We start from the raw sequence: 27,113 nt of genomic DNA on the forward strand, positions 1-27,113 counted from the left end.
GAGTTTGCACCCTGTCCTATTTCTAAGTTTTTGTCTGGTTTGGATGTTTGAAGGGGAAATGGAATGATGTGTCCTGAGAAAGCACTGTGTCCCAATGCTTTACATATGTCATCTCAACGAACTGTCAAAACCGCCTTTGAGATCGGATCTGTGATCGCCCCACTGTCCGGGGAAGGAAACAGACCCCCTCGGGTCCCGCAGCGCGGGCGGGACGGAGTCCCGGGAGGCCACTTGTCCCCCGCGTCCCCGCGCGCCCGCGGCTGGGCTCCGGGCACCTCCTCCGGGCCAGCCCCCTCGTTTAGGGCGAGCCGCGGCCGCTCCACTGCCCCCGCCCCATATCTCCAAACCTCACAAACTATCGTTCTGAGAACCCCAGGAAAGACACCCCTCCCCTGGTCCCCCGCAGCGCTGGTCCACGACAGACCCCAGCGCACTCGCCCGCCGCGGGGCCTCGGCGCCGCTCCGCCCGCGGAGATGCGCGGGACCCCCACGCCGCAGGACCCGGCATTCGTGGAGGGCAGTAGGCAGGGGACCGACTGGTTTGACACGGGCCGGGGAGGTGGCCCTCCGTGAAACTCCGTCCCAGCCCCCAAGTGCGGACTCGGGGACCTGGAACCGAGACCCCAGACGCACGGAGCGCCGTGGGGGCCGCGGCGGCAAACGCGCTCTCTCCGCGGTCAATCCCAAGGTTACCCAAACTCCCCATCCGCAGAAAGCGCGCTGGGCGGCGCGGACGCTCGGGGACGGCCTTAAGGACGACGGGGCCTGGACCGCGCGTAGGCCCCGCCCCGCGGGCCTGCGATTGGCGCGCCGCGCGGGGGGCGGAGACCGAGTCCGCGCCGTATAAATATTCATGAGCCGGCCGCGAGGCGCCAGCGGGGCTGGAGCCGGGAAGTTGGGCGAAGGGCGCTGCTCCCGCCGAGGAGGCGGCGGCGGCTGGGCGCGGGCCGCGCCACTCAGGTGTCCGCTCTGCCTCCTCGCCTGGATCTGCCTGTGTCCAGCGAGAAGGGGACTGCCTGCACCGCGTGCGACTGCGGCCGGAGCGCGGCGCGGACTTTCACCGGAGGCGGGTCCGTCTGTCCCGGCGGAGGACGGACTGACGGACGGACGTCGGAGAGCGCGGGCGGCGGTCTCGGCAGAGGCGGGTCCCGAACTCCGGCAGCAGCGGCGCGGCCTTGGGGGCGGGCATGAGCCCCCGGGGGCCGAGCGGGGGCCGCCAGGGCTGACCCGGCGCGGCCAGCAGCCCGGCCCAGCCATCTTGACTGCGCACCGCGGCGGGAGAGGAAACTTACTGCGCCGCCGCCCTCCGTGCCCGGCAAAGTCACCGCCGCCGGGCGCTGCGCGGAGAAGTGGCCGGGCGCGCGGGAGAGGAAGCGAGCGAGTGCGGGACGATGAGCCGAGGGCCGGCCACTCCGCTCCGCCAGGGCTGAGCGCGCCCCGGAGTGAGAAGAAGAGACACCCCGGGACTGTGGCGCGCGCCCGCAGCCACCTTCAAATCCCTGGAGCGGCGGAAAGGAGGTGCGGAAGGCTCCTGCCCAGGCTGCGGACGCGCCCCCAGAGGGGCTAGATTATCGGCAGACCCCCCCATTCCCGGGAGAGGCAGGAGGGAGACCCGGCAGGTCCCCACTCTCCTCCTCTCCGGCTCTCTCGCTGGGTCCCCCTGCGCCCCTGTGCGCGCCGCCTGCAGGGCGAGGGCACGGGTCCGAGGCGCGCAGCATGGAGTGGGGTTACCTGTTGGAAGTGACCTCGCTGCTGGCCGCCCTGGCGCTGCTGCAGCGCTCAAGCGGCGCGGCGGCCGCCTCGGCCAAGGAGCTGGCGTGCCAAGAGATCACCGTGCCGCTGTGCAAGGGCATCGGCTACAACTACACCTACATGCCCAACCAGTTCAACCACGACACGCAGGACGAGGCGGGCCTGGAGGTGCACCAGTTCTGGCCGCTGGTGGAGATCCAGTGCTCGCCTGACCTCAAGTTCTTCCTGTGCAGCATGTACACGCCCATCTGCCTGGAGGACTACAAGAAGCCGCTGCCGCCCTGCCGCTCGGTGTGCGAGCGCGCCAAGGCCGGCTGCGCGCCGCTCATGCGCCAGTACGGCTTCGCCTGGCCCGACCGCATGCGCTGCGACCGGCTGCCGGAGCAGGGCAACCCCGACACGCTGTGCATGGACTACAACCGCACCGACCTCACCACGGCCGCGCCCAGCCCGCCGCGCCGCCTGCCGCCGCCGCCGCCCGGCGAGCAGCCGCCCTCTGGCAGCGGCCACGGCCGCCCCCCGGGGGCCAGGCCCCCGCACCGCGGCGGGGGCAGCGGAGGCCGGGGCGGTGGCGGCGGGGACGCGGCGGCGCCCCCAGCTCGCGGCGGCGGCGGCGGCGGGAAGGCGCGGCCCCCTGGCGGCGGCGCGGCTCCCTGCGAGCCGGGGTGCCAGTGCCGCGCGCCCATGGTGAGCGTGTCCAGCGAGCGCCACCCGCTCTACAACCGCGTCAAGACCGGCCAGATCGCCAACTGCGCGCTGCCCTGCCACAACCCCTTCTTCAGCCAGGACGAGCGCGCCTTCACCGTCTTCTGGATCGGCCTGTGGTCGGTGCTCTGCTTCGTGTCCACCTTCGCCACCGTCTCCACGTTCCTCATCGACATGGAGCGCTTCAAGTACCCGGAGCGGCCCATCATCTTCCTCTCGGCCTGCTACCTCTTCGTGTCGGTCGGCTACCTGGTGCGCCTGGTGGCGGGCCACGAGAAGGTGGCGTGCAGCGGCGGCGCGCCGGGCGCGGGGGGCGCAGGGGGCGCGGGCGGCGCGGCGGCGGCGGCGGCGGGCGCGGGCGCGGCGGGCGCGGGCGCGGGCGGCCCGGGGGGGCGCGGCGAGTACGAGGAGCTGGGCGCCGTGGAGCAGCACGTGCGCTACGAGACCACGGGCCCCGCGCTCTGCACCGTGGTCTTCCTGCTCGTCTACTTCTTCGGCATGGCCAGCTCCATCTGGTGGGTGATCCTGTCGCTCACGTGGTTCCTGGCGGCCGGCATGAAGTGGGGCAACGAGGCCATCGCTGGCTACTCGCAGTACTTCCACCTGGCCGCGTGGCTCGTGCCCAGCGTCAAGTCCATCGCGGTGCTGGCGCTCAGCTCGGTGGACGGCGACCCGGTGGCGGGCATCTGCTACGTGGGCAACCAGAGCCTCGACAACCTGCGCGGCTTCGTGCTGGCGCCGCTCGTCATCTACCTCTTCATCGGCACCATGTTCCTGCTGGCCGGCTTCGTGTCGCTCTTCCGCATCCGCTCGGTCATCAAGCAGCAGGGCGGCCCCACCAAGACGCACAAGCTGGAGAAGCTCATGATCCGCCTGGGCCTCTTCACGGTGCTGTACACCGTGCCCGCCGCCGTCGTGGTCGCCTGCCTCTTCTACGAGCAGCACAACCGCCCGCGCTGGGAGGCCACGCACAACTGCCCGTGCCTGCGGGACCTGCAGCCCGACCAGGCGCGCAGGCCCGACTACGCGGTCTTCATGCTCAAGTACTTCATGTGCCTCGTGGTGGGCATCACCTCGGGCGTGTGGGTCTGGTCGGGCAAGACGCTCGAGTCCTGGCGCTCCCTGTGCACCCGCTGCTGCTGGGCCAGCAAGGGCGCCGCGGTGGGCGGGGGCGCGGGCGCGGGGGCCGCGGGGGGCGGCGGCGGCGGGCCGGGGGGCGGGGGCGGCGCGGGGCCCGGCGGGGGCGGGGGGCCGGGCGGCGGCGGGGGCTCCCTCTACAGCGACGTCAGCACCGGCCTGACGTGGCGGTCTGGCACGGCCAGCTCCGTGTCCTATCCAAAGCAGATGCCATTGTCCCAGGTCTGAGCGAAGGGGGGGGGGCGCCCAGGAGAGGTGGGGGAGGGGCGAGGAGACGAGTGCAGCGAGGGGACACTTGACGGGCTGAGGTTCCCACCCCTTCTCAGTGTTGATTGCTATTAGCATGATAATGAACTCTTAATGGTATCCATTAGCTGGGACTTAAATGACTCGCTTAGAACAAAGTACCTGGCATTGAAGCCTCCCAGACCCAGCCCCTTCCCTCGGTTGATGCGCGGGGAGCTCCTCCCGCCACAGGCGTTAATTTCTGACGGCCAGGGAGGGTGGACTCAGAACCCGAGGTTTGGAGCCCTCGCTGGTTGCGCTTTGCTGAGCTTGCAGCCAGGTCTACAGATGTCACCTGGGGGACCTCTTCCCCCCCCCACCCCCCGACTCTCCTACGTAAACTCCTACTCCTGACACACCCTGGAGGAGGGACGGCCGCGACCTAATGGGATTGCATGGTTTGGGTATTCTTAATGACCAGGCAAATGCCTTAAATAAACAAACAAGAAATGTCTTAATTATACACCCCAAGTAAATACGGGTTTCTTACATTAGAGGATGTATTTATATAATTATTTGTTAAATTGTAAAAATGTGTAAAATATGTATATATCCAAAGATATACAATGTGTACATTTTTTTGTAAAAAGTTTAGAGGCTACCCCCTGTAAGAACAGATATAAGTATTCTATTTTGTCAATAAAATGACTTTTGATAAATGATTTAAACATCGCCCTCTCCCCCGCCTCTTCTAAGCTGTTACCTTTAAAGTACTTGTTTAGGACAAGTGGGGGGTAAAAAAAAAAATATATGGACATTTTTCTGGTTTGTCATTCTGTACCCTGACCTTAGGCATGGAGAAACCGACCTGTTAAACTCTAGTTCTTAAGTTGTTAGCTAAGCCAATATCATTGTTGAACTGAAGTCAAAACTGAGCTTTTGCACCTTCCCAAAAGACGGTGTCTCTCCTGGTAGCTCTTTTCTGATCCATGGATAACAACTCTCACCTTAGTTTGTCTGTAAATGGAACTTCTGCAAGGCAACAATCCTACTAAGGCCTTGTTATTTATCCTGTGTAATATCACTAAAGGTTTCAAAACCCCACATTTAATTTCTCGAGTCCGTGATTTTCACCTGGGTTTCCAGGGACCGAACACACTGCCGAAGGGTAGAAGTGAATGTTTTAAACCATAGATCACCCCTTGCAGTATAAGTCACTTGACAATCTGGTAGCAGAGCAGGGGCTCTTTAATGGATTAAACTAACGGGTTAACATCTTAATAACCTTCAGTGCTTGTGTGTACCAAATGTGCTTCTTTTCCTAGAGAAAAAGCTATTGTTCCTCTGTCAAGACTAAGCTAATTTATTTGAGCAGAAGGCTGTTGAATTAGCAGAAGAATGCTTTGGCAATTGTTGAACTTTTTACCTGTCTGCCTAGTGGCTCAGCACATCATTCCTTTAAGAGGGGCTAAATGAATAGGGTTAATCTGTAGGGAACTTGGTCTTTTGAGTTTGCAAAACTTTGATCTTTTCTCCTCTCCAAATGTGCTGTATAGTCTGAAGTTTCTTTCCCTGCGGCCCGAGCTTCTCTTGGTGCAAACCAATTGGCCACCGCGGAGCCTTAAAGTTCTTCCTTTAAAGGGATGTGGGACTTTTACTTTAAAAAGGAGAGAGAGCGAGGGAGAGGAAGACTTGTAACAGTTAGTGAAGACCAGAAGCCCAAGTGCGCTCAGCCTTTTAAACAGCTTTTCGTGGCATTGTTAGCCAGCCTGCAGGCAGCTAGGCATGGGTTGAAGCATTATAGAAAAGCTCTCTGAATGCCCTACAGGTGGTCTGCTCACATAATCCCCCAATTTAAAGCGTTTTCCTTTGCTGGACAATTGCATTACAAAACTCCCTTCTTTTTCGCCCCTAATTGAACCAATGAACTATTATAAACTACAAGTTTTTTCTTTAAAAAAATAAAATAAAAATAAAAAACCCTCGGTGCCTAAATTCTATTGACTAAATTCTGGCAAGTTTTCTGAACTGAACCTTTAAAAAGCACCGGAAGTAAAAAAAAAAAAAAAAACTGCATCAACAGACATTTCTCTTTTGGGGGATATTTTTATTCCTTTATGCTTGTTATTTTCTGACAGATTAGCAATAATTTAAAAGTAATTGGTAAGGTTGTGTGTTCATCCTGAAAAGATAGCCCCAGGTCCCTTATTAAGCTGTCAATCAAGATAAGAAATGGGCAGCACCCTGCTAATGACAGGACATCAATCATTGTGGGCTGGGAGGGTACTTGTTCTGCACATCCTGCTAAAATGTTTGTCGTAGTTACTTTTCCTAATACCTTTAGTGGTTTAAAAAAAATTTTTTTTGTTTTCTATAGAAGAGACAGACACTATTTCTTTGACTGGTTCTTCTTATGTAAGAAGCCTTTAAGAGCAGTTTGGGGTAGTAACATTTTGCAAATACTTTCCAAAGTCATTCTTGGTGTTAATTGGATTTTTAAAATTAGACGTGCAATAAGAACACCTGCTTTGCTATCATGCCAATTTTGTTTTTTAAAGTCAGAGGCATTGTAAAATCTTCATCTCCCCAGCAGTTTTATTCACTAAAGAATTACTATTTTGTAACTTGGGAGTAGCAATGAGTGGCCTGCAACTAACTCATGTGGGAGACTCACGTAGTGCACATAATAACCCAGCCATAAACTTGCCATATTCAGTTATAAAGTAGAATTTTGAGGGCAGATTCCCACAGTCTTTGCCACATCTGTGGGATGGGGAGAGAGCTAAAAGCCACTAGTTAGCATATTAGTTTTCTAATGTAGCAGTATTCTCATTAGGGACACATTTTCAACTATATGACACAGTAAAAGAATGTTCAACCTTGAAGCTTTTTACCTGCTTCATTCTCCAATATATCCTTATAAAATGCTATACTTGATAACTTCTCTAAGGTGGCTATATGCATGCTCAATCTAAGCAAGCTTATTAAACAGACGAAACAGGTTTCAGTAAAAAGACCTGCACCCATCATCCCCAGAGACTGATTTTAGAGAATGGTATTAAAACACAGTGCTGCTTCTTTGCATTTAAAGCTAAAAGTCAAGTCACAAATACCCAAATAGTAGCTACTAATGGAATCAAAAACCCAAAATTGATTTTAGGGGTGGAAGAAGGAAAGAAGGATCTCTATGTGGCCATTTGCATTAGATAAATGAACACTACTCATTTGTGCTATACAGATGTGTCTTTAATTACTATATAAAACAAGTGTTCGTTTTTGAAAATCTTGTCAAAATACTGGGGTGGGGGGGATTGATGTGGTCACTGTGTAGCTAGAAGATCAATGTAAAGTCTAATACAATGAAAATCATCAGTAAAGCAGAAGCACATTAAAATTGCTTGTGGGAGACGATATGTGAAACACTTTCTTTTTGCTTTATAATAAATGTGATTTGAAAGTACCATAAAAACAGAAGAGGGGAAAGTTTGCAAGAAAGTTTAAGGAGCAAACCATGTCACACTGCAGTTTCTTCACTTGCACTGACCACGTTTGCAGGTGCCTGGAATGCTTCAAAGTTTGGGCAAAGGAAGTCAGATTGTCTTCCCAAAGCAAAATCAGGAGCAGTTGCAGCACTCCGGATGCAATTTAAAGGGTGGGCGCAAACACATTCTGTTGAGATTCAAAACAAATCCTGTGGCTGTCAGCTTGCCACCTCTGGTACTATACTGCCACCTGGCAGTACCACAAGGTTCCAGAGCCAGGAGTCTGCACAGGTGTGTTCATTCAATTCATTCATTTGCCAACCCTGAGCACCCAGAGTGCTGGCCCTGTCCCATGCCCAGTTCTCACCCAGAGGGCCTATGATTATTTTGTACTCATACTTTTGAATGCTTTCTCTTAATGACCCTAAAACGTCATGAGTAAAAGGTCCCCCAAGTCATCCCTGCCACACAGTAAGATTTCTTTTATTACCCTCAATCGAATTAAATCCTCCATACAACAGTTATCCTAAAAATGTAATTAAGCTGTGTTGACATCCGATGGCATATCTTTTTAAAAAAATTATCTTTGACTTCGAATGGGATGCTTGCCAAAGATCCACCATACCAAAACTTTTCATGGAAGAAAGAATGAATAATAAAGAATACTGTGCGGTGGAGTGTGGTTGGCTTGCTGACTGTGCTCCTTGACAATTTCCCACGGAGAAGTCCATCCGCCTTGTCCGGGGGACACTCCCCAATGCTGTCGGGGCAGGCAGGATGCAGGCGGCCCCACCTTGTTTAGCCAGGTGTTCATGGAAACACACCAAGGAATAGAAACTTCGCTGGAAAACACGGTCAGCCAAAGGGAGGCAAGGGGGAAACATCTGCTTTGGAGGAAGATCACATAGCACAGAGATGTGGAAAGACCAGGCTTTCAAAGAAGGATGAGGAAAGAGACAGCCTCGTGAAGTCCATGTATGAAGATGTCTTGTCCCTGAGAACCAGAATGGCTCGTGGGGACGGGAGGGAAGGGAGAGACACTAGCCAAGGACCAAATAAGATCTGAGAGGTCACCTGCCAGGATCACAAACTTGTAGAGTTGAGGGGTCCCAGGCGTCACGGGGAATCTTGCTGTCCCATAGACAATTAACAGAGGCAAGACCTAGCAGCTATGGAAACACAGCATCTCAGATCTCTCTCACCAAATCAGAAGCTGCATTTTAGCAAGATCCCTAAGTTTCATATGCATAGCAAAGTGTCGGAAAGTCTTGAGTACAGTCCCTCATTTTGCAGGTCAGGAACTCAAAGCCCAAGATGACTGTACTTACTGCAAATCGCACAGTCAGGAGCATGCCTGGGCCCCAAAGCCACCAAGCCTACCTGTTACTCCTGTCTCTGTAGGGCTTTTCCTGCTGTCCCACTGTTCTGTGCAAATCCCTAAGGATGCACATTCATAGCGGAAGTAACGACTTACCAGGGCTGTGTTTACCTGGTTGTAGAATCATAGCGGACCCTCCCGTGGTCTGGTGGTGACCTCCACAGCCTTATCAAGCCTAGGGGACAACTATTATTCACAGAGGACAAAAGCACCTACTTATATCACCTTATTGATCACCCAGGTGAAGCATGCACTAATTTAACTTAGAGAACCAATTTCCAATATTTTCCTTCCTAACAAACCCTTTTCTAATTAACTAACACCCTAAAGGTAGTCGTCACCTCTGCCTACGTGTTAGAAGCACTCGGGGCTGGTTTTTTAAAATTACCAATGCCCACGCTGCACCTCAGACTAATAGAACCACCATTTCTGGGGCTGCTCTCTGAGATTTCAAAGTTTTCCAAAACTATCCAGGTAATTCTCATATACAGCCAGGGTTGAAAACCAGTGGATGTAACGAAATGTGATGTCGGGATCTAAAGTGAAAAACAAAATGTGTAAATGGAAATTAGCTAAGCAAAAGTAGCCGTCCTCAGCCAACTTGACTGCTGTAAAAAAGAAGTGGTTATTTTTTCCTTCTTGTCACCTTGAGCGGTAAATATTAAAGATTTGGGAGAGGACACTAGTGCCCTCACCTGGCCCAAAGGGAGAACTTCATGCTTTGTTGTTTTTAATCAAAGATCTCACTTCACGGTTTTAGATAACCCTGCTTTTGCACCTGTAAAGAAATAACGGAGAACTGTGTGCATAGGGTATGGTTCTATTAAACTAGAAATTAAACCCGACCTGTGAACCTAGCAGAAATCAATTATGGTGATATCTTAGTAAAGATATTAAAATGTCCTTTTTTTTGTTCAGTACGTGTTCATTTACCGAGACCAATTCAGCTGGAAAGGAAAGCTCAGCCTGTAGGGACCTAAGCCAGGCTTGACTTTGCAAGACCAAGTTCACGGTCACACTGTGGTCCGGGCAGCGTAGGTTGAACCAATGGTGAGTCAGCTGGGATCCTGAGTGTGAGTAGGATCTGTGTATCTTCACCTCACTATCTTTAAAAAATATCTGATGCTATCTTACCTAATGCTGGAACTTCGCTGAAGTTGTAGAATTGTAGGATAACATTATTAGAGAAATCTGCTCTTTCTCTGGGTACCGTGAAAGGAATAACAAGTCCTTAGCCAAAGCCCCAGAAAGTAAGATCCGCTTTCCCAAGTAAACCCTGAGGTTTGCCTGACTCTGTGTAACAGGCATGATTCTAGATTTTAAACTGTTACACCCCATCATACTTCTGTAAGAAAATGCCTAAGGATCATAAATCAAACCCAAGAAAGGGATGCAAACTTTGCTTGATACCACAAAAGAGTATCTCTTGGCCATACTTAGTGGGAGCCAAAAGGAAGCTAATAACTTAACCCTTATATATAATAATATATAATATATATAATGTATAATAATATAATATAATATAATAAACACTATTTTTTACTTGACCAAGAATTTTCTGGATTTTGTTGATAGTAGCCATCCTAATGGTTGCAAAGTGCTATCTCATTGTGGTTTTGATGTCTATTTCTCTGATGATTAGTGGCATTGAGCATCTTTTCATACATATGCTTTTTGGCCATTTGTATGTCATCTTTGTAGAAATGCCTATTCGAGTTCTTTGTTCATTTTTTAATCAAGTTATTTGACTTTTTCTTTTGGCATTGGGTTGTAGGAGTTCTTTATATATTCAGGATATTAACCCTTTATCAGATATATGATTTGCAAATATTTCTCCCATTCTGTGGGTTGCCCTTTCACTCTATAAAATTTTGATTATGTCCTTTGATGCACAAAAGTTTTTTAAGTTTAATATAGTCGCATTTGTCTATTTGTGCTTTGGTTGTCTGTGCTTTAAATAATCCAGCGTCATGAAACTTTTCCCCTATGTTTTCTTTTCTATGAGCATTTTCAAAGCAAAAATGGGCAAGTTGGTAGGGACAGTAAATAAAACAAACAGATCATTTTTAGAAGGCTTAGAGACCTTGCATGTCTATCGATTTGGAGTAAAGACATTGAAGTATTTCCTGGCCTTTTCTAATAACACTCTAGATTCCTTACTTCATACAGGACACCTGCCTATATAGCAAAAAAGGTCATCATTGGTCCTGCCCAGAATCCAGGCCAAGCCCAACATTTCACTTTGGAAATGACTCTCTGTAGGAGAATAAATCCCAGGGCATGATCCTGGTTTGGATGTTGACTGGATGTTCACCCCGGGGGGAAAGAGTATTATACCACCTCTAAAGCCAATTTCAGAGAGGCCATGTTATCTCATTACCTAATAAATACCAACTTATGCAGATCATTTATTTTCTCTTAGAAACCATAATTATTACCTTAAAATCTATCTACTCCTAAGAAGCATAAAATATTTATTTAAATCTTAAAGCAGCCGGACTGCATTCAAATTTGGCTAGCGCAAATTCTGAAGTCAGTGTTAGGAGGGGTTTGGTAGAATCAAACAAAAGGTGTCATTTTTGCAGAATCATATCATGTCTGATCTTGAAGGAAATTGTAAGCCCATCCAGGTTGGTGTTTTTGATTCTGGTTGGCTGATAGAATTGTCGTGTATGAAATGCTGACCTTCACCCCCAGAGGTCCTGACTCAGTGGGACTGAGAGCCATTCAGCTCGTCTAACCCCACATCTGTCCTTGGAAATGAAGGTATAAGCAAGTGACTTGTACCACCTTCCCTGTTCACTTAATCACATCTACACGGCCCCTTTTGCCTTGTAAGGGAACATAGTCACAAAATGCAGGGATTAGAGATTAGGATGTGGACATTTTTGGAGGGGGTGGGGCATTATTTTGCGTGCCACACTGGGATTAGAAGAATAATATGTAACTGTAGGCACTTTGTTTGTAAAAATGAACATATAAGTGTTCATTTAAAAGGACTCGAAAGCAAAAATTTCTATTGTTTTTTTTAAATGTGTTCTGTTCTAAAAAATCTATCCATTCGTATTTGTTGAGCATCTACAAAAAACTGGGAATTACATTCAGCGTCTCCTCTGACTGCCATAATTTGGGAGGGAATTAAACATATCAGATTCTGCTGCAGACACTTTCTTCTTCCAAAATTAACTGATCCGTGGGGAAAATGAACTCACAGTAAAACCTTAGTTTTACTAAGAGTGGAGCAAGAGTGGAGAGGCAAGAAAAAAATAGAGAGGAAAGATTATGAGAAGAAAATTTCAGATGAGGCAAAAAAACGTTCGAAATCAGAGTCACAAAGAAATGCTGTTGCCACATTCATTTGCAATATTTCATCCATACACAGTTTCCATAGTTTAGGCTTGTAATTCTATATGCTGGAAAACTTTTTTTATAATTTTTATGCTGGAAAGTTGGACTTCGTATGAAGGAAATGACTAAGTCTGAAATACCCTAGGTTTAAAATGACTCACATACTCTTAAGATTAACAGAACCTTACCATGCATTATGATTTTGTATATTTGCACTTCAAAATTCCCAAAGGGTTTAGCAGTCTGAGACCAAAGATTGGATTTTTCCAAATCACACAGAAGCTTTTTAAATCCAAGTTTAGCCTAATGAAAGGATAAATGTGGTGAATTCCATGAGTCTTTCCAACGCAATCATGTCGTGCCAGCGCAATCGTGTTGTGCCAACTCCAGAAGGATTAGTGCAAGACTAACACAGATGTTTCCAAAGTCAATAAAGGAAGAGTACGTCCGAAGTAAGTCAATAACCCAGTTTTCTAGGCCCCTAAAGTTACTGATTTAGCTTCACTGTAAACTGTTCTTTAACTTGTGTGAGAAATTTCAAGTCAACGACAAAAGGTGATAATACCATTGGGATTATCAGCCCTGTTATTTTGCTAGCACAACCAAAATTCTACCAAAACAACTGGACGCCATTCCTCCCCCTATTGCATGGGATTCCTCAGACCTAAATTTTGCCCCTAAATCTGCTATCTCAGATCAGAGCCTAATCTGGAGACACCCTACTGAACTTGGCATGGGAACCAATTTGAGAAGTAGATGAGGCATGTCCCTGGGGTCACCCAAAGCCTCTTTCTGTGTCTCCTCTTTTGTGACTTCCACATTTGTTTCTCAGGTAGTAAGCTCTACACTGTATCTCTTTATTTACAAAGAGAGTGTGTTATTACTCTCTTTGCTAACCAAACCCATCAAGACCCCAAGGAAAGGGATAGAGAAAAGAGCACCTGTCCTGTCCATATCAGGATTTCTGTGACATATACAAAAATATATATAATATAGGGAATATGCTTTCTGGCCCAACAGTACCTAAGAAATAAAAATGTTTCAAGAAATGCTGGTGGTTAGAAATATATGCACAGTTACTGGCAAGGTCCACTGGGGAGACAGACCTGCATAGAGAAGTTTTCCAGCATCCCATTTGTCCTGCTACAAAGGAGGCTGTACCTTAGGCTGACCCACAGGAGTCTCTATTGAACCTTTGGTGGTGCCATTGAGAGATATAAAGTTGCTGACATATCAGTTAGTCCCTTTAGGCCTCTCTGATCCATGAGCACACAAACGCAAGCTGCCACTCCCCAGATGTTCAAAGCCACCAGGTTCCATGCTGTGTCCTGCCCTGCATGTTGCTGACCCAGCCTCACTGTGATTCCAAACTCGGGGCCCTGCAACTCTGCCTCTAGCCCTCCCGAGCACCAGGACCTGCCTGTCTCGCTGCTCCCTGCCTGGGCTCCCTCCTCTGTCTCACAGCTTCTCTTTCACAAAGTTTGTCACTGTGACTCCCATCTTTTCTCCTTTTCTCCCTCCTGCCTCCTCTTTGGAGCCAACCGTTTCTTCCCTCCATCCCCAGGAAGTCCAGGGCATGCGCTCATTTCATCTTCCTCCTCCTCCTCCTCCTTTTCTCGCCATCATTCCTCTAATCTGTCCTGCTCAACACCATGGGATTGACTGACTCAGGGAGGCCATCCTCCCAAGGCACTTGGAGATTCAAAGGTATCCCAGCTTGAAGACTTCATTCAAAGGCTCAGCCTTTGATGGGTAATTTCAAATATCAACCATAGGTGGACCCTACCCACCTAGAAAAAAAAAAATCTGAGAGTTCTAGAAATATCATTTCACACCTCTGTCTTAATGACCTATTGGATTAGGTTTGACAACACTTTTGAAATTTAAGTTGTATAAGAATTCAAGGTTGAAGTTACTTAGGCCCAGATCATACAGGGTCTGTGCACGGTAGTTAGGTATCTGATAAAAGGACCAAAGGCAAACGAACTCCTCTATATTTGATGGCAAGAGAGACACGCAGAGTGAGTTAATCAAGCAGCTTGGAAATCCTCTTCTGAGTACAACAAAATCAGCAGTTGGCAAAGGCAGGACCTCTGTGACCATAAGCATCTTCTTTCTGTTCTTGGACCAGAAAAGGAGTGATTAAAGAGCACTGAGCAAGCCAAGAGTTGATTCCGGTGTGGGAGGAAGGGCTTTTCTCCTGCAATGAGCCAAAAGCTTGCAAGAGGCAGTGGGGAAAGAACATGGATTGGGGGGGTAAGATCTAAATCCTCCCACCCCAGTCTCTTTCCCCATGTGACTGTGAGAAAATTACCAGTGAGCCTCAGTTTCCTTATCTGCAAAATAGTACTCATGGGGCTACCAAGGGGATGGAATGACTTGCTCTGGGCTCTTGCATGCAGTAGGCACTCAATAAATGCCCTCCTCCTCCTCCAACCATGGGACACCAAGTGATCTCTTTTGTGTGTCCTCAGGCTGCTTCCTCCTCTGTTCCTTACAGTAGCTATTCCAGAATCGACACCTCTTCTCAAGCCACCATCCTTGGTGCCTCAACCCTCCCTCCTACCACTCTGGCCTCTAGAAACCCCCTCTCGCTCCCAGGAACATCCTTATTTGCTCCCACCCTTTCCTTCCCCCTCGTCTCCAAAGAAGACTTCTCCCTTCTGCTCAAAGCCAGTCCTCCCACACCTGTTCCCTTTTGGGTCCTCTATCAACTCTAGCAACTATGCTGTTATAGATTCCCTCTTTATCGCACGTCTTCCAACTTTCCCTACGTGCTGCCTTTGCCCCATGGAGTTTAAGTTTCTCCAATATTAAAAACAATTTGGAGAATTCTTCCTGGAACACCTGGTGTCTGGTCCCAACACCACACCATCTGGTGTCGGGGCTACAGCGGGGAACTTGGGATTCATGGGAATTTCTCTAACCACAGCGTCTCCACCTTGTACATCAGGTCCCACTACGGGATCACGCCCACCTCGTAGGGGTGTCCCTAGACAGGGCACAAACCACTGCCCCGCACACAGGAAGTCCCCACCACGTGCGAGAATCTAGTGAGAAACACAGCACTGTGAACCGGAAGTCGGGGACAGGGTGGAGAGTGGTGGGCAGTGGAGAAGCTCCTGTTGGTTGGCTTCTCTGTACACAGGAAGCAAGGCCACGTGCCTAGGTGTGTGGCGGATAGAAAAGGCTGAAACGATTGATGGACAGCATAAGAAAGCTCGAGAACTAGGGAAACCTGGGGCTGGAGGAGACTGTGAATTTATAACGGCACCAATTTGGGTGCTTGGGCCATTTTTTCCAGAAAGATCAACAACCTCCAGGCAGCCCAGTCCGGCCACACCTTCTTCCCAGAACTCTGCTCACTAGCCCGGGGACAAGTTGTGCATTTGTGTCTGGAAAGCAAAACGGGGGCAATAAAATATACTAGCGCGTTGAAATTTCAACAATACAGTATTTCCAAAGAGAGTCAATTTAATCTGAGAAAAGTGCAACCTAGCAGCAACAATGAAAAAAAAAAAAAAACGGAAACAGTGTCATAAGGACAATTTTAAAATAAAATCAGGCTTAATAGCAACCCATGCCTGTAAAAATAATGTTAAGTAGAAAAGTAACTTTGCTCTCTCTCCATCATATGAGGTAGCGTATGACACCAGACCACTCCCTTTCTGGCGATGACATGGAAATACAAGTCCTTAGTGTGGCCGGGGAAGGAGGCTGCACTATGGACCACCTGGGAATAGGGTACAGACCATCATCCCTTCAGAGGTTGTGGGTGGAAAACTGGGTATTGCCAGAAGAGGGTACACAGAGCGAGAGTTTGGAGTTTTATAGAAATATGTAAACATGGGTGTTCAAGAACTTCCAGAATACTGCAGATCTGCAGTCGGTCCCATTGACCAGGGTAAATAAATCAAAGCTGCTTTGCTATAAAGTTTTGTTCTTAAACTGGAAAACAAGGGAACTCACTCCCTTCAGAGTGATCGTAGGGACAATCGCTTGCTGGTGTTGTAGACTTTTCCTGACGCCTGGGGTCACCAAGGAGGTGTGGGATTGCCTGATGCAGAGGCTAGATGGTGGGTGACAACACCCGAGGACTTGGTCGCAGCTCTGTGTTGATTACTCCCCAGTCTGTCTCCAGAATGACTCCTCCTCTGAGCTCTGGTCCAATAGGTCCAACTTCCTACGAGGCATCTCCTCCTAAATGCAACTCAGCCTCAGCACCTCTAAACAAGAAACCATCAGCACCTCTCTCCTCTTCTAGGGTGTCCTATTTGGGTGAATACGACCAAGAAAACCAAGCTGGGTTCTCCCCCCCTCTTCCTAATCCCCCAAATCCAACCGGTAGTAGAGTCATGTAGCTTCTGCCCCCTGCACATCTGTCCCTTCTAGACACTGCCTCCTCCCATCCCTCTTCCCCAGGCGTGCATGGGCCTGAGTGCCCCGAAGGTGACATAAAGTAGACCGGGCAGAGGGGCCAGGGACCACGGCAAGACCATTTCTTCATCAGAGCAGTTGGGATCCACAGGCTGGAATGGTAACATTCGTTTTTTGAGTTTAATCTGGGCTGAAATTTATTCTGGAAAGGCAATTTCTTCACGCATGGAGGAAAATCATGTTTTAAAAAAGCACAACACAGAAGATGTGTTAAGTATGAACACATCTAGCCGATCAAGTTCCTCGAAAAGTTGGCCCAGTTTTTCAATCCTTATTTAATTCAAATTCTCTAATATTAGTCTCTAATAGAACTACTTTAATGACTGGTTAATTACTAAAATATAATTAACATGTTCCATCTAGGGCTCTGTTAAACATGCCCGCGGGGAATGTCATTGACAGGTTTCATGGAGAGAGCTCATATACCCCCTCTACTTGGAGGGAGGTTCCCCAAGTTTTAGAAAAAGCACCAAGAAGGCAACAGCATCTTCAAGGTTAGCATTTTAAGCTCAACCCATGAAATGATGGAAGCATCACATAGGGTAAGTCTGCATGTGGTTGAAACTAGGATAATAGTCAGTTGAGAAGACATTAATACAAAATTTCTGGAAAGCTATCCTAAGGAAATAATCCCAGACATAAGTCCTATGTGCTCATGCTATGTTATCTTCTAATATCAAAAAGCTAGAAGCTTTTTGTTCTGTGACAACCTAAATACTCAACAACACAGCCTGGGAAGGTGACCAGTGTACCATCACCCGCTAGACTATTCTGAAATCATTCAAATCGGTTAGGTAACAAAGACTGGAGAACCATGAGCAATGTGTATGATTTACTAGCAAGTGAAAAAAGCAGAATGTAACTAAATACAAATACAATGATAAATGTTAACGCCTAAGAGGCTAAGAATATAAACAGACGATGATATTACGTTATTGAGGGAGGATGGGGCATTATTTCCAAACGTTTGGGGTCTTAGATGTCTATCAACATTTTTAACTTCAAGACATGTTTGATGGTCTATTTTGTAATCAAACACCAATTTCATTCTTATTCTATAGGTCATCTGCAGATCTCTCACGTTACTCTAAACGCCACTATGAAAGATTACGTCCATTGGGTCATTGAACCCTCAGTGAGCTTGCTACTGCCCCCAGAAAGTAAACATGCTAATCTGTTGCGAGCAATAATCCCATCTATCTGACTGCCTTCGAGAAGGCAATTTGCAGCAATGGAAAGAGACCACACCAGCTGGGATGAGGTGGCTAAGCCATCAGATTGTTTTAGAGGAATTATATCACCTTTCTAGATCTTCATTTTTTTCAGGTGTACAATGAGCTGGTTAAAGTCAAGTCACTAAAGTCCCTGGCAGATGGAAGATTCCATGGTGGGGAATGGGCTCAAAAGGCTTCCTGGGGACACAGTCTAGGTTAGGGGCCCTGGGTGGACAGGGCGGTGAAGGGCAAGTGCCTGAGTGTCACCCAGAGGGTCAAGGGGCACAGCAGGATAACCCCAAATGTGCAGGTAGGATAACCCCAAATGCACAGGTAGGATAACCCCAAATGCACAGGTAGGATAACCCCAAATGTGCAGCCTTCTCCCATTCCCCATTCCGAACACAATGGAGGCAGCCCAATCCCTTCACTCTATGCAAGGAGTTTTGCTGTCCAACTCACTGTTGGTTTACTTGTAAAAAAAAAAAAAATACATATATATATATATACATATATATATATATAGAAATTTTATGATGAACTATTCCAGCCTGAGCCATGAAACTTAATTTTTTATTATATGCTGCCTTGATTCAGTCCCTGCTGATCTCTTCTAAAGACACCCTCAGATGGAAGCTGGTCTTCCCTTATCACTCTCCTGTAACTCGGCCCATTCTTCACCCAAGCACCAGACACAGGATAGATGCTCAGAAAGTATGCAGAATGAGTCCTCCTCAATGTTTACATCGCGCTTACTTCCACCGAGTGCATGTCTTACCCATTCCCTTAAATTGTCCCTTAAGAACCATTTGGGGCACATGACAAAATTTGATGAGCTTGCTGTTGCATAAGACTGTTAAAAATTTTTCCATCGAATGGCCAATCCCACCAACCACCTCTGTACAGTGACTGAATCTTCATGAGATGGCTCTAGATATGCTCAGCGTAAACTTTAATGATGCCTGAGGCTTTTGTCTGATCATCTATCCCAGGTGAGGAAGACCAATTGGTAGACATTTAATAGCTTCTCCCAAATACCATTTCTGAGATCAAGAGCACTTTAGCTTTCCAAAGCAACAAGAAAAGGGGGAAAGATTCTTAAATGTGAAATAACATGTCATTTCACAAACCAAGGGGGGGAAAAGCCCTGAACATCTTCGAAGCTGCTTTATTTGACAGGTCACAGCTATGAGGGAGTTTTTGTAGCTGCTTAGTAAACAGCTGGAAGGAGGAATCCCACATGAAGGAAGAGGAGACATCTGTGTTCTGTTGGCATTCCCGCCAGGCAGCCCCCTGAGCTGTCACGCGGCAGGTTGTGCAGTAGCTACCGGGTTCGCCACCACCTGTCTCTGCTGTCACCTTTTATTATAGATCTGTCTCAAGCCAGACCTTTGCAGCCTGCAGCCTGAACATGTGAAAAGTCAGGGAAAAGAACAACCCAACACCTTGGGCAAAAGCAAAGAGAATAAATTACAATTAAGGGGCTACCTCTGAACCCCACAGGGGTGAATCGTTGTCTTGTTAAATGACTTCCTTCCCAGGAGGCCAGATTGCCCACCAGTCTCCCGTGATCCCCTGATTTCTCACCCTCTCTGTAATTAAAGTAGCCTCATAGAATTCCCAGATCTACTGCTGAGAATTCTGAGATCCTGATTTTTTGCTGGCCAGAGATAAACAGGAAAGGAGGAGAGGGAAAAGAATGAGTAATAAAACATGGTCAAGGGTACCACCAGAAGGCAATTAACATTTTGCTTCTGTGCTTGTAAATATCACATCTTAAATATGGCTCAAGAGAGGCCCCTGCTGGTAAGACAGAGTGCAGGAAGACTTGGGACTGTGAACATCGTCCTCCTTAAGCAAGTGTTGAATGGTCACAGATGCCAAAAGAGACCTGTTTGCAGTGACTTTGCAGCCTAGGAAGCACCTCAGGGTGCCACCTGGCCATGCCCCTCTCAGGGGACTTCCACACCCACCATCTCATCTGAACTCCCCAGCAAGCCCATGCAGGAAGGCAGCGTGAGTGACATGCCAATTTCAGTTCCAAGAAGATTAAGGTTCAGGGAAGTTGGGGGTGTTGAGTGGCATTGGACCGTTAGCTGGAACTCTTCCTGCCTCAGTTTGCTAGCTGCTCGTGTGATAAGTCGATTGTTGTGGGTTTGTTTTTTGTTAGCTTGTTTGTTTATTTTTAGCTTCATAGAAAGAAACAGAAGCAAAACACTAAATTCTAGGGACAGGGTCATGCCAGATAGGCACACTCCTTACAATCACTAAATCTTTCTTTTCTTTCTTTCTTTTTTTTTTTTTAAGACAGGGTCTCACTCTGTAGCTCACTGCAAACTCAAACTCCAGTAGCTGGGACTACAGGCAGTAGCCACCACACCCAACTTATTTTTTTGTTTGTTTTTTTGGTAGAAACCAGGTCTCGCTATGTTGCTTAAGCTGGTCTTGAACTCCCAGACTCAAGCGATCCTCCTGCCTTGGCCTCCCAAAGTGCTGGGATTACAGGCCTGAGCCATCGCACCTGGCCTCCCACTCAGTCTTTAAACGCATCATGTGCCCCAGGGAGGGAGGAAACTCTTTTTTATCAAAATCTAGTTTTTTCATTCAACGTTTAATTTCCCGAACTCTCTGTGAAACACATTTCATCCAGGTTCAACTAATGAGAACATTTAGTCTTTCGGGTCACAGTGCGGGGATGGAACACAACTAGAAATTTCCCCGAGGAAGACATTTGCTCTATGACTGACAGAAAGGAGTGAGAGTACCTATACATATATCTCAAAGGCAGGGGGAGGAAAGGGATTTGTTTCGTTTCTAGGAAACATTGATCCCACAGCACAACCAAAATACAGCTGGCAGGATTTACCAGATCGCTGCTCACCCAGCCCCTGGAGTTGGAATCCCAAAGTTCCTGGCGGGAGAAGCATGTACGTTGCAGGAGATCTTCAGCAAGTCTGTGCCTGAGAAACCCAGATGTCCCCTCTCCACATCTATAAAGCACCACCCTTCCTGATTGCCTCTTCCCTGAAACCAAAATTACACGCAGAGAATTGCAAATAGGTTCCCACAGCAGATTGCAACATCCTACCAAAAAAAAAAAGGAGCCGCATTTATTAATTCCATAAATAATACTTTTTTTGGCTGAGCACGAACTGCTTTATAAGCATAATCTCATTGATCTTCATAATCTTTTCTTGCATTTTTTTTTTCTCTCTGCAGGTAGCAGAGAGAAACGTGTTGGGTCAGAGTTTGGATTCTACCAGTGGGTTCCGTCATCGCTGGACCGCCTTCGAATCCACCTGCAGAGAAGAGGAAGGGATTTCTGAATTCAAGTCCCAGAAAAGTTAGACCTAGACAGTATCTAGCAAGCCTTTTGCACTATGCAAAGTCCAAAGAGCTAAACTAAAGCACATGCACACATACGCTTAGACCGCTTAAGATCCTTTTTTTTTTTTTTTTAATGATTACAAGGAAGAGAACAGTCTTAAAATACAAGAGATTTGGGTTCTAGGCCCAATTCAGTCTGTTCTCGTCATCCTTGTCATCTTCTTTCTCTTCTCTCCAGCCCTAATACCTCCAAGGACCTGAGCCAATGGCTCTGCTTAGCTTCCCTTCCCCCTAGACCAGGTGACTAGATTTATTAACCCTTTGCACTCGCTTGCTTTTTTCTCGATTCATTTATTCTACTTGGGATTTAATTTTTTAAATACCCCAGATTTTACAAAAACTGGAGTTTCTTTGCATACAAACCTATTTATTTGGATTTTTTAATATTTCAAATTATTGATACATTCAAAGAGTAATTTTAATCTCTATAATTTTTCATGGTGTGAGCTGCTACCGATGCTGTGTCGAGTCACACTCGACATCCAAGTGCAAAGGGTTAAATGCCTCTTATGGGACAGGTGACCGATACACCCCCGCATCTCATCTACAGAGTCCTACACTTGCAGTGCACTACGGAATCATCTAGCCAGCATGCCTCATCACACAGATGGGGAAACTGAGGCCCAGAGGAGAGAAGTGACCTGCCAATACTGGTGGACATGGTGTAAGAACCCGCACCCCCCCAACCCCCCTCTCCGGTTCATGACTCTCCCCTCCTCTCCCAGCGCCCATTGCTTTGAGGAGCATTTGCAGTTTTCCATGAAACAAATGTCAAGGCTCTGATTCTCCCATGGTGGCATTTGAACATCAGCAGAGAGGCCAGGGTATCCCTCCCCAGGGCCACCGGAATAATATCACACTGCTTTGTAAACCTAATGTTGAGGGCAGACGCCAGTGGTGGAAGGAACGCAGCCTGGCTATGCTCTGTTCCCTCCGGAGCGGTGGCCCCAGCCCCACCCCAGCCACCTTCTCCTCCCAGCTATTGTCCCGGTACCTGCGTGACTCAAACCACCAATATTCATTGATTTGATCTTCTCCCATCACTTAACAAAACTAGGCACATTCATTCAAATAGCTTTATGCCAAAACCAATTTTGAGTTTTTCTTGAATTTTTTTTTTTTTGAGACAAAGTCTCACTTTGTTGCCCAGGCTACAGTGAGTGCCATGGTGTCAGCCTAGCTCACAGCAACCTCAAACTCCTGGGCTCAAGCAATCCTGCTGCCTCAGCCTCCCGAGTAGCTGGGACTACAGGCATGCGCCACCATGCCCGGCTAATTTTTTTTCTATATATATTAGTTGGCCAATTAATTTATTTCTATTTATAGTACAGATGGGGTCTCTCTCTTGCTCAAGCTGGTTTCGAACTCCTGACCTCGAGCAATCCGCCCGCCTCGGCCCCCCAGAGTGCTAGGATTACAGGCGTGAGCCACCGCGCCCGGCCTTTTCTTGAAATTTTAATCAATTGTTTTGACATCCTGTAGATATATGGAGCAGGCTGATATTCTCCATCCTGGTAGATATTTCATTGTCAAGGTCGTCTTTAGCATAGTTCAAAGTGTCCATCATTTTCATGAGCACATTGGTTCATCTTTTTTTTTTATTATCTGCTGGAGTGAAGGGTGGTTTTTCTTTCTCAGCCATTCCATGTTTGGGGACCAGAGGATATTCGTCAATTCTAGAACTCCACCCAGATGGCTCCTTCTCCTCTCTTGACAAAGGTGAGCTGGTTTATCCTGCCCCATAGCAGGTTTTTTTCTGCCATCCTGAGCCCAAGTTAGGGCAGCACTAAAGGTCTAACTCAGAGTCACGCCTTCACTTGGGTAGCTTCTAGATCCAAACGAGATTGACCCCAAGAAGTACAGGGAGGCGCGATGAGAAGCCCAGCCCAACACCTGGGGCAGTTGTCTGTTTCTCGGATACACACAAAAAGCATGAACACAACACTCAAAGTGTCTCTCGTCTGCTCCACTGGGACGTGAAGACTCTCAGGGCAATCTGAGTCATATAATTCTCTAAAGGACACAGACAAAGCCTGGACTAAACACCTGCGACAACTCTATGGCCACTCATGAACAGCAGAAGTACTCCCTGTACACAGTGAGGACAGCCACTCAACAAACACACACAAGGGACAACTCAGCCAGCCACAGCCTGTGTGCCTTATACCCACACACAATGACAATAGAAGACTTTGCCCCCCCCCAGACCCCAACACAATGAACTATGAAGCGTGATATTACAATGCAATCAGCATTCATTTTATTAAGGGGTTTAGAGAAGTAACATCTCTCTATTGATGGCATGCATAACAGATGTTTCTTTCATCCATGCAGAAAAACAAAAACAAAGCCAAAAACTCATAATAATTATTCACCAGAAAATGTGAGAACATGAATGAGCTCTATGGTTGTAAGAGACCACGCTTCACATTAAGCACATGACAAAGAATATGACAATAGAACAAGTGAGAGTGTCGCATATAGAACAGCCTCACCACAATCAGTAAGCTGACACTCTCCGATGAATTGTTTTAGTTTCACTGGAGCATTTGAATGTCACATGCTCTTTCTCAACAAAAAGTGGCATCCAAATTAAATCCGTACGGAGAGTATATCAGAGTCTCTCCTGTGAAGTTCATTTCTCCTCAGGCCAGCTGGCCTTTGTGGCTGTTAATGTCCTCGGGAACTTAGTTGAGTGATACGATTTTACAGGTGCCAAAGTGAGTGCGTGTGTCCTGTCTACACCGGCGTTTCCCTTTGCACGGGACAGCTGTGCGCACTCAGCACCGCTTGGCCTCTTTTGTTCACACCCACTCGGATTTTTTGGTCCTCAGGTGGGGGGCACTGCCAGAGCTGGCCAGCCGGGTGGGTAGCTGGAGCTGGCTGTGTGAGTAGCGCCCGGCCAGGCCACTCCGGGCGACAGAGCCTTTGCCCCCGGAATCCTGGGTGGCCTCTCTGTGGGGCGTGCCCCCGGGCTCTTTGCAAGCCAGGGACAGCTTGTCGCTGGCTGAGGACATCACCTCATTCTCGTCTTCCTCTGGAAGCTGCATCCGCCCGGGTGCCCCGGGCTCACCGTTGGCACTCTCCCCTGGGGACCACGTGCCGGGGCGAGCGGGCGCCCCCGCTTCCTCCCACCCGCCCTGCTGGCCTCCCGAAGCGTGGCTGGGAGGAGGTGACCCCGCTCCACACTCCTCCCTGACCCAGGGGCTCTTGGCCTCCCGGCGGGGGCCTCGGCCCCTGCGCAGCCTGCGCCGCACGCTGCACGCCAGGTCGGCGACACCGAGCAGGAAGGACAGCGCGCTGACCGCCCAGATGAACAGCATCATGATGGACTTCTCCGTGGGCCGAGACACGTAGCAATCCACCACGCTGGTGCAAGGGGAGTGGGTGCAAGAGAATCTCTTTGGGACCAAGAATCCGAAGAGGAGGTAATGCAAGGCCCCAAAAGCTGCTTCCATCAGGGTCCGCAGGAGCAAGTGGACGATGTAGCCGGCGGAGAAGTCCGGCACGCGCAGGTGGCACCGCTCGCTGCAGGGCCGTGCGCAGCGCCTCTCCCCAGGGCCCGGGTCACAGGGGTCCGGTTCCCCGGGCGCTCCGCGCGACCCGCAGGGCCCCCGGGCGGCGAGCACCGCCCCTCGGTGGACCACATAGGCGCTGAACACGGCGTAGGGGAGCAGGACACACACGCTCTGGATCAGCCAGAACCGCAGGTGCGACACAGGGGAGAAGATGTCGTAGCAAACGTTGGCGCATCCCGGCTGCAGAGTATTGCAGACAAACCTCTCCTGCTCGTCCTGGTAGATGGGGTACCCCGCCAAGACGATCACCGCCACCCTCAGCAGCAGCATCAGGATAAGCCAGATCTTCCCTAAGGACAGAAGCAGCGGGAATGGCCTCGTCACCACCATATCAACGTGTCCCCTCCCAGCCACAGCTTTTAAGGATTTACTGGGACTGACATAGGACGACTGAGATGTTAATAAGCACATATTGAGTCCCAGCAAGAGAACCAGCCAGTTAAGGCATTTGACAAATAGTTATTGAGCACTGAACCTACGTGGGTTTTATTGTTTTGTTTTTTGAGGTTGTTTTGTTTTGTTTTGTTGATGAGAACTTCGTTTATTTGGGATAATTGTAAGAGCAGTCCTGGTGCTCTCTTGGAATCAAGAAAAAAAAATACATACACAAAAGGAGACGTCCTAAAATGCGACCACAGACCATGAAAGTTCATTTTTATTCATTATTAACATTCAAAATGAATGGAAATCTAGAGGGTGGCCAAAACCATACAGGAACATGCATTAAAATGATTATTGATGTTACATTACAACACGTGATATCGAAACTACTTGTTTATAAAATGCTTAAAGATGAGCAGATTTTTCAAAAGCGTAATCTACTAAAAATGTTCTAATCTGACTCCACTAGTTCAGACTTTTGGTAATGTCTCCTGGACTGAAAGGTCTAGAAAGAAAGTTTGGCCGAGCAGATTAATGATTTAAATAAGATCTTCCTCTCCTTAAGAGAATAAGCTTTTTAAAGGATTTTAGCATATTCCTGTAAATGTAGAGCCAATTCAAGTTATTAATTTCATTTAGTCATCTTTACTTGTGATAATGGCCCACCAAGATCTCTATTTAATCACAGGGCTTTTATTTAATGCTGGCCTCTGGTCCTTGAAATTGAATTTTTTTAAAGAACATTCCATTTTCCAGATTTTTTAATAGTTCAGAATTTCTTTTCCCTTCTTCCAGTTCCTATGAATTAATGAGGCTTCTCTTTCTTCAATTTATCATGAATGAATGAGACCAAACCAGGAAACCAAAATAACTTCAAAGCCCTATTTTCACGTCAGAGGCCAACTGTTTTGGAACACGCTTAAAATGCAACCAAAATAACTTGTAAGCGTTGCATTTCGTGGTGATATAGAGAAAACATCATCTGGCATCAAAAAAACAAAACTCTGTTATAAATGCAGGCTGTCAGACTCAAAGAATAACATCATCGTGTGTTAAAAATCATTGACTTGGACATTGAACACCAAGTTGATTTTGTTGAAATTCTACAAAATAAATGAAGTGTCCACCACATCTCATATATATCAGTCCTTTCTCCTCAAGCCATTTTTCTGTGACACCCAGGTCGCTCTGAAAATTAGACTCATCTGTATCAAACAGAGATCTTTATTATTTTCTTTATTAGAAAGATAAAGAGATTTGCTTTTAAATGCATTGGAGAAATGAGTTATCTTTACAAGTTAAGCTTCAAGAATCAAACCTAAAAAGGGGAACGAGAAGAAAGCCACAATCCAGACATGACTTTCTTATGAAATTTCACTGTCTTGCTCCTTTTCCTGGTAACGTGGCCACAGAAGGGTTACTCAAAAACACCCCCCTTCCACCTGCTTCAGTCTTCAGCCTCAGCACTCGCATGTCAGCGACAAGAGACCCTGGGGGGTGGGGGTGGGGGACAAGGCTCACACCCTTCCTTACATGATGGAGCAACCGTGGGGACATTGGAGGAAACTTGAAGTCACAGCTCCCTTCCTCCCGGCCAGACACGGGAAGGGGGAGGGGGACAGGCAAACCCAAGACGAGGAAATAGCTTAACCCTTTAGGAAGTACTCGATTCGAACTGAACGCGACAACAAAAACAACAACAGCCCAGGAGTTTGGAGGCTGTCCCAATACTCACCCACAATGGTCACGTTGCAGTTTAACGTGATGACGAGGAACCCCAGAAAGTCCCAGCTTTCCATGCTTCCAAATGGCACGGACTCGAGACTGCCAGAGTCCTGTGTTCTCCAAAGGAGGTGGGAAATCTTTGCAGGAATAAATGGATTTTTAGCTACAAAAGACTTAACGGTGAGAGTCAGAGATCCGAAAGCAAAGGTTTGAGCCCGGGAGCAGGAGGTGAGTTTCCGTGTCTCCGAGTTGGGATGGCCCTAAGCCGTTTGCCTCTGAGGCGAAGCATTCCTGACAACTGCAGTGACCAGAACAGCACGAGTCATCTCTCATCGTGGGCTATTCTTACCCTCTCGGGATATTC

General features: G+C 48.1%; 2 protein-coding genes across 2 annotated transcripts; one reads left to right on the forward strand and one right to left on the reverse strand.

Moving 5' to 3' along the window:
• Positions 1–871: 871 nt before the first annotated feature.
• Positions 872–4,923, forward strand: FZD8 (frizzled class receptor 8). The gene has a single exon (XM_012765668.3). It carries the CDS (start codon positions 1,717–1,719, stop codon positions 3,820–3,822), a length of 2,106 nt encoding a protein of 701 aa, XP_012621122.3. The 5' UTR covers positions 872–1,716; the 3' UTR covers positions 3,823–4,923.
• Positions 4,924–23,869: 18,946 nt separating this feature from the next.
• On the reverse strand, positions 23,870–26,823 carry GJD4 (gap junction protein delta 4). Its single transcript, XM_012765725.2, has 2 exons — positions 26,760–26,823; positions 23,870–24,933 (listed from the first exon to the last, which is right to left on the reverse strand). The coding sequence occupies exons 1-2, from the start codon at positions 26,821–26,823 to the stop codon at positions 23,870–23,872; spliced, it is 1,128 nt and encodes a 375-aa protein (XP_012621179.2).
• Positions 26,824–27,113: the final 290 nt, after the last annotated feature.

Source organism: Microcebus murinus, chromosome 25 (genome assembly GCF_040939455.1).
Source record: "Microcebus murinus isolate Inina chromosome 25, M.murinus_Inina_mat1.0, whole genome shotgun sequence".
Lineage (NCBI taxonomy): Eukaryota > Metazoa > Chordata > Mammalia > Primates > Cheirogaleidae > Microcebus > Microcebus murinus.